Here is a 7,419-nt window from a genome sequence, read left to right on the forward strand (position 1 = left end):
CCGGCTCAGGGACACAAGACCCCTAACCCTGCGGGACTGCCTGGCCATCTGCCTTGCGCCGGCGGCTCCTGCCATCTGCTGCTGACAGCCCCCCACGCCAGCAGCCTAGTTCCCTGGGCTCCCCAGATGGGAGGGGGGTCCTCCGAGCGCGCGCACGCCCCCTGCCACGCTGTCCCTGCGGCAGCGACAACTCGCGGTGGGGAGGCCATCCAAGATGGCTGCTGTGGGACCGGCCACGCGCACGGTCGCTAGGTAACCAGGTGGCACCGACCCCTGCGCCCCTCATGCTCCCTTGCTCCTCGTTCTTGGCTTCTCCAGGAGCAGAGCAGGGCTCTGGGGTCAGAGGTGACCACCGGCTGCAGAGCGGGGCGCTGGGGTCAGAGGCGACCACGGGCCCCTGCCCTGGAACTCACAGTCCAGCTGGGAAGAAATGGTCAATAGTCTGGTGCCGGCCTTGCATGTCTGTGCTCTTCTGGTCTGTCCCTTCTGCACAGGCCTCTGACCCATCAGGACGGCAATAACCCCATTATCGCTACGTGTGCAGAGGATGGAGGTCCCTTCGCTTCCCATTCTTAAAGCTCTGTAGGTACCTGGGTTGCCTTCCTGATCAGATGAGAAAGCTGGGGCTCAGAGAGGCTGAGTGATCTGGCCAAGGTCACGCAGCTGGCCATGAGCAGAGCAAGCCTCTGAGTGTCAGTTACATGTTGCTTCCCTCGCCGCCGCCGAGTTGTCTGAAATCTCCTCCCTCGAGCCCACAGCCTTTGTTAGCTGTGCCCCTGTGTGTTTCCTGGAATAGCATTTGTCAGCCATTGCAATGAACTGCTCACTTGCTTGCTTTATTCTCTCCTTGTGATCCGGGCCTGGGTTTGCCTTGCTCACCTCTCCATCCTCTGACCCAGCAGTGCTCTGCATCACAGGCACCTCCATGAGTATTTGTCAGGCATCTGGATGAGATCCCCATACAGTGACTTCACGCCATGGGCCCCTGCCGTCTGGACCCAGGGCATCTTGTGGGTCATTTTCTCAGAAGTCCCGCCTTCTCTCTGCGGCCTCAGCTACAGACTTTGACTTGGGTGCCCCTAGATTTCCTCCTCCTGTGTCCATCCCGTTCACCGAGCTTCTTCCGTGTCCCAGGCACCGGAATGGGTGAAAGGAGGTGTGCAGGCAAAGGAGGGGGCTCTGCAGCCTTTACGGTGCTGCACTCAGACTTGGGATGTAAGATTAATAAGATGAGAGGGGATCCTGGGAGGGTGGGTGGAGGTCCACCAAGAAGTGCGGGGACCTCAAGCAGGTCCTCTCTCCGCTCAGGCCTGCAGGCGTCTGGCTTGCAAAAATGATGGTGTTTGGAGAGAAGGAGCCGGCAGCTCCCACCCAGCCCTAAGATGTAATCGCTCTAAGGGTGCACTCAGGGGCTGGGCGGGCGCAGGCTTTGGGGCCCACCGGGCTTCAGGAAGGGACGGCGCCTGTGGTTCCAGTGAGGAACCTGCAGAGCAGGGGGGCTGTAATCCAGCAGCGGGAGAATGTTTAGGATGCTCTTCACATTCTGGGAGTTTCCTGCTCCCAGGGAGACGGGAATAGGAAGGTGCCCACAGGCAGGGAGCATCCTTTCCGCATCCTCGCTTTCTTCCAGGAAGCGGAGAGGACCACCCGAGCAGAGAGACCTCAGACGCCCCTCATGCTCCCTTGCTCCTCGTTCTTGGCTTCACCAGGAGCAGAGCAGGGCTCTGGGGTCAGAGGTGACCACGGGCCCCTGCCCTGGAACTCACAGTCCAGCTGGGAAGAAATGGGCAATAGTCTGGTGCCGGCCTTGCATGTCTGTGCTCTTCTGGTCTGTCCCTTCTGCACAGGCCTCTGACCCATCAGGACGGCAATAACCCCATTATCGCTACGTGTGCAGAGGATGGAGGTCCCTTCGCTTCCCATTCTTAAAGCTCTGTAGGTACCTGGGTTGCCTTCCTGATCAGATGAGAAAGCTGGGGCTCAGAGAGGCTGAGTGATCTGGCCAAGGTCACGCAGCTGGCCATGAGCAGAGCAAGCCTCTGAGTGTCAGTTACATGTTGCTTCCCTCGCCGCCGCCGAGTTGTCTGAAATCTCCTCCCTCGAGCCCACAGCCTTTGTTAGCTGTGCCCCTGTGTGTTTCCTGGAATAGCATTTGTCAGCCATTGCAATGAACTGCTCACTTGCTTGCTTTATTCTCTCCTTGTGATCCGGGCCTGGGTTTGCCTTGCTCACCTCTCCATCCTCTGACCCAGCAGTGCTCTGCATCACAGGCACCTCCATGAGTATTTGTCAGGCATCTGGATGAGATCCCCATACAGTGACTTCACGCCATGGGCCCCTGCCGTCTGGACCCAGGGCATCTTGTGGGTCATTTTCTCAGAAGTCCCGCCTTCTCTCTGCGGCCTCAGCTACAGACTTTGACTTGGGTGCCCCTAGATTTCCTCCTCCTGTGTCCATCCCGTTCACCGAGCTTCTTCCGTGTCCCAGGCACCGGAATGGGTGAAAGGAGGTGTGCAGGCAAAGGAGGGGGCTCTGCAGCCTTTACGGTGCTGCACTCAGACTTGGGATGTAAGATTAATAAGATGAGAGGGGATCCTGGGAGGGTGGGTGGAGGTCCACCAAGAAGTGCGGGGACCTCAAGCAGGTCCTCTCTCCGCTCAGGCCTGCAGGCGTCTGGCTTGCAAAAATGATGGTGTTTGGAGAGAAGGAGCCGGCAGCTCCCACCCAGCCCTAAGATGTAATCGCTCTAAGGGTGCACTCAGGGGCTGGGCGGGCGCAGGCTTTGGGGCCCACCGGGCTTCAGGAAGGGACGGCGCCTGTGGTTCCAGTGAGGAACCTGCAGAGCAGGGGGGCTGTAATCCAGCAGCGGGAGAATGTTTAGGATGCTCTTCACATTCTGGGAGTTTCCTGCTCCCAGGGAGACGGGAATAGGAAGGTGCCCACAGGCAGGGAGCATCCTTTCCGCATCCTCGCTTTCTTCCAGGAAGCGGAGAGGACCACCCGAGCAGAGAGACCTCAGAGCGGGTGCAACTGCTCTGCTCTCGGGCGCCACGGAGTGCATGTGGCTTCCGCATCCTCCCACTCGGGCAGTATTAGATGCACTTAGTTGGAGTATAATCACGGGTAGAACCTTTCACCTGAGGTTAAAGGTGAAAAAAATCAGCAGCAGTGAGTCATTAAAGAAAAATACTGCCCGGCCAGCGTGGCTCAGGGGTTGAGCATCAACCTATGAACCAGGAGGTTGAGGTTCAATTCCCGGGCAGGGCACATGCCCAGGTTGTGGGCTCAATCCCCAGTGGGGGGCGTGCAGGAGGCAGCTGATCAATGATTCTCTCTCATCATTGATGTTTCTATCTCTCCCTCTCCCTTCCTCTCTGAAATCAAGAAAAAAAAATTTTTTTAAACTATGCAAGTTAGCCTAGAAAGTGAAAAATTAAATTAGAATACGTAACAAATCTACACCTAATCATAAGAAGTTCAAAGTTATTCCGTTTCTGGTTAACTACTATTAATTTGTGAAATCTTTTCATAGACAGATTACATAACCTGTGAGTTGATTCTTTCAAGTGGATAACATATTCAAGGGAACTTGTCTGAATTGTTACAGATTGGTAGTATTTTATCATTTTTACAGGCTGACTCCACCATCTCGGTAGAAACCAATAGAATTTTTTTGGATGAATAAGAACGTCACCCAGCCTAAGATATTGATTAAGAAATCCAAACCCCAATTGACCTTGAGGGTTGGCATGTGGACAAGGATCGTGTTGTCACCTGGGTGTTTTAACGTTAACAGAAGGGAGGGGGTGGAGGCGGGGACGGGGGAGACAGGCAGAAGGCGGTACCCCCATGCCCTCCTGATTGGAGACACGACCCACCTCCCACACAGCCCTCTGCCTGGACGGGAGGAGAGGGTGTGGCAGACAGCCCTGCGAGTGCAATGCCCTTTGAGGGAGTGATTCCTCACCCAGGTTCAGCCTTCCGGCCCATCACTGGGCCTCCTGCCTGGCCACGCCCATAAGGAAGGAATGTGTGGACGACCAGCTCAAAGCCAAACCGCTAGCTCTGCTGTTCAGCTCCTGAGTGCGCGGCTGCCTGGGCAGACACCTCGTCTTGGGCCCCAAGGGTCAGGGGCGTGGAGCCGAGTCAGAGCCAACAGCACTGCCAGGCTGGCCATCTGGGCTGTGGACTTGGCTTCTCTGCGGAACTGCTGTTCCTTAAAGGGCTGGAGCAGGACCCAGCAGTCTAAGAACGCAGGGCAAGCCCAGTGCCTGGCGCAGGAGGGCGCGCAGTCCTGTTCCCCCCTGGCTGGCCCCATCCGGAGACCAGGGCAGCAGACTCCTTCTGAGCTCTTTCAAACCGCAGTTGTTTTAACCAGTTTCCAGGTTAATGCCTTCGTTGTCATTGTTAATCTTTAGCCAGGGTTAAAGGTCCTTGTTACCAAGTCCCTGATAAAGCACATTCCCTGCCAACTTATTTTCGGTGAAATTATGGAAAATTCTTTTTTCCAACAGTGAAACAGGTGCCTGGCAGGGAGCTAAAAGCTTGAAAGGAAGTTTCTCTTGAGGAAAAATTATTGTCCTTGCACATTTCTGGTCATCGTTTTGGCTCAGGCAGCAAAGCTCCATTCCATTCCTCCCCCACCCCCATCCCCGCCACGGCCACGGCATTTACGGGCTGGACTTCAGCCACTGGGACAGCAGCCTCCTGGCCTGGCCCTGGCTCGGTAGGGATGACCCTCCCTCTGCCTGCAGTTCACAGTTGATCCGGGGCCATAAAGCCTCTTGCACACTTCAGCTTGCCACTCCCACCAGCTGTGTGAGCGAACTCTGATCCCCATCCTGCAGATGGGAAAACTGACTCAGCGATGTGAAGTCTCTCTCGGTGACATGCCTAGACAGGAAGGGGCAGAATCAGGACAACATCCACACTGCTGTGGTCGAAGTCCAGTTCTGATCCCATGGGTGGTCAGGGAAGGCACCCAGGGCTGAGGGCCACAGGGCGGGGAGCCCTCAACGGGGCCCAGCAGCCAGCGGGAGTGGCCATAGAGTCACCAGAATGTATATATTGCCCCACAGAGGGTAAGAATCTCCCCGTAACGGGTAGGGCATGTAGTCATTACTTATCATTTTTATATTCTTTCAAACATAGTGTTTCCCAAATGTAACTAACCATTGGGTACCCCTGGTATACTTCTTCAAAGCCAGGTTCCCGGGCCCACCCAGCTCTGTTGAGCCGGGATTTCCGGGGAGATCTCTTTTGGTCACAGCCACCTCTCCAGGGAGCAGGGATTCTGGGGCCAACGGCTGAGGGTCACACTTGGGCACCGACGCTTACTTGAGCAAGTTAGCTAACCGCCCTGGTAGCCGAACTGTTATGAGGGTTAGAGGAGATAATATCAGGCAAGCTCTTAGAAAACGTGGTTCTTAGATGCTAGTGAATATTATTAGGCAGCGTCCTAACTCTGCTGATAAAGGCTCAGAAACCTGGAGTGTGGGCTGACCCCTGCCAGGTCGCAGAGGCCGGCTCGCAGAGTGGGTGGGGCTGCAATCCAAACTCAGGCCTGCTGCCCCCAGGGCACACCCTCCCCTCACCACCCACCCTCGGTTCCAAGTTACAGGACAGACAGGGAGGTGCCCCTTGGAGCCAGGAACTCAAGTTCAGCTAACCAGCTGGTTCAGGAAACTTAGAAACTGAACAGGTCACGGATGACTAACTGGAGCTGCCCGAGGGCTGCTGTGTCGTGGGGGGCGGTCCCTGCCCTTGCACGGCTGTGATGACTGTCACATCTAACCTGTAAGGAAGGCACGGTGCTTCCCAGGATGGTTCGTGAAGACTGGGATATAACTTTAAAAGTGACTTGCTTGACTTAGAGGCCACTGTAGGTTAACTGCCCTCATCACACTCTTGTGTCTTAGGGGACAGGGAGGCCCCAGGAGAGAGGAGACGGACTGACAGAATGGCCAGTGGGTGGGCAGCCAGAGCAACACATTGATCCATTAAGTCCCCATCCTTTATGGGTGCTGTCCCTGCTGCCCAAAACAGTTACAACAACATCAGAGACCACGGATCCCAGGTCCCCGTCACAGGTGGAATAAGGACGAGAAAGTCTGCAAATGGCGACAGTTACCAAACTGACACAGACTGAAGGGCTAATGCTCCTGGGAGAATGGGCCCCTCATCTTGCTCCACGAGGGCTGCCGCGAACCGTCAACTTGTAAAAAAAGCCCGCCGATGCACCGTGAGAGGAGGGACGCCTGTATTTCCGCATCAAGGAGCCCTCCTCCCACCAGCCACTGCCCTCTAAGTCTCTGTTCAGGAGCCTCACAGCCGCTCCCGCTCCTCGCACCCGCTTCCATCACTCCTTCAGCTGTGAACACTGACCCTGCTGGAAATCAGAAAGCTGCCCGCGTGATGTGTACAGCACAACACTTTTCTGTTGACTCCTGCAGGTCCTCACCCACTGGTGACCGGTCAGTGGGCTCCTCTCCTCGGGGCTGGGGGCGGGGGGGGGGGGGGGGCTTCACTCAGCCCACCTGTGCTGTGCGGGGCCGCCATCCTGCCTCTTTCACGGCTGCTCTGAATTTCCGAAGCTGATTCCTATCCCTGCAGAGCCTCCGGGAAATGTGGCAGAAAGATGCCCCCCTCCACCCCACTGATAAAGCGAGCGACCTCATCCTGGAACACATTCTTCGGTGCCCTGTGCAGCCCATCCCGTGAGGTGTGGCACTGTCCCTGACCCTGGCCACGCCTGCTGTCCCCAGCATCCCACGAGGCTGGGTAACAGAATGACTCCCCGGTGGACCCCGGGAAGTTCCTCGTTGAGAAGCGCCTGTTGTAAAACTGGGAAGGAAGCCACAGGCCCCAGAATGGAATCACTTGGGCTAAGCCCACGACACCAAACCAGAACTTCATACCTGACCTAGTTGCCGTCTGGACCCTCCCCAGGGATGGAATCCTAACTGGTTGGTCTGGAATTTCCTGGTCAGCACCTATGAGGTCACGAGGTCATCTGCCCAGTCGCTCCCTTTCCAGCCCCCAGGGAAGAAGAGTTCATCCTTCCTTTCCGATCCCCTCCCCCTGCTGCCCATAAGGCCTCCCACTTTGGACAGCTCCCCAGGGCTCCTCTGCTTGCTAGAGGCTGCTGCCCTGTTCCCCAACCATTCAATAGCCACCTAGGTCTTCATCTACTCAGGTCAGTTGTCATTTAACAACCGTCACCGTTCACTGTCATCACCGTTCACTGTCGTGAAATACTGTCAGGACCATGAGGTGCTTCAGGACACCTCTCTCATTTCAAACTTTCTGGGGGAGGGGGAGCAGCAGGTTGCCCGCCCTCGAGGCCTGGGATGCTGGGCTCCTTCTGGGTAAACAGCCTGCAGGGAAACTACATCCCCACCCCCACCCCCACTGCCCCGC

At 56.5% G+C, this 7,419-nt stretch overlaps 1 protein-coding gene across 5 annotated transcripts in view; it reads left to right on the forward strand.

Annotated features, from left to right (window-relative positions):
* Positions 1–1,838: 1,838 nt before the first annotated feature.
* Positions 1,839–7,419, forward strand: part of SFXN1 (sideroflexin 1) — an 18,872-nt gene continuing 13,291 nt past the window's right edge. The window contains exons 1-3 of one of the 5 annotated variants that reach the window (XM_005879385.2): positions 1,839–1,935; positions 6,371–6,473; positions 6,613–6,721. In XM_005879385.2, coding sequence (XP_005879447.1) covers positions 6,415–6,473; positions 6,613–6,721 — 168 coding nt within the window. In that variant the 5' untranslated portion in view covers positions 1,839–1,935; positions 6,371–6,414. Of the gene's footprint in view, positions 1,936–5,734; positions 5,754–6,370; positions 6,474–6,612; positions 6,722–7,419 lie in introns of those variants that run through there. The other 4 variants (XM_014550372.1, XM_014550375.1, XM_014550373.1 and 1 more) reach the window with 4 other exon arrangements.

Source organism: Myotis brandtii, unplaced genomic scaffold (genome assembly GCF_000412655.1).
Source record: "Myotis brandtii unplaced genomic scaffold, ASM41265v1 scaffold6, whole genome shotgun sequence".
Classification (NCBI taxonomy): domain Eukaryota; kingdom Metazoa; phylum Chordata; class Mammalia; order Chiroptera; family Vespertilionidae; genus Myotis; species Myotis brandtii.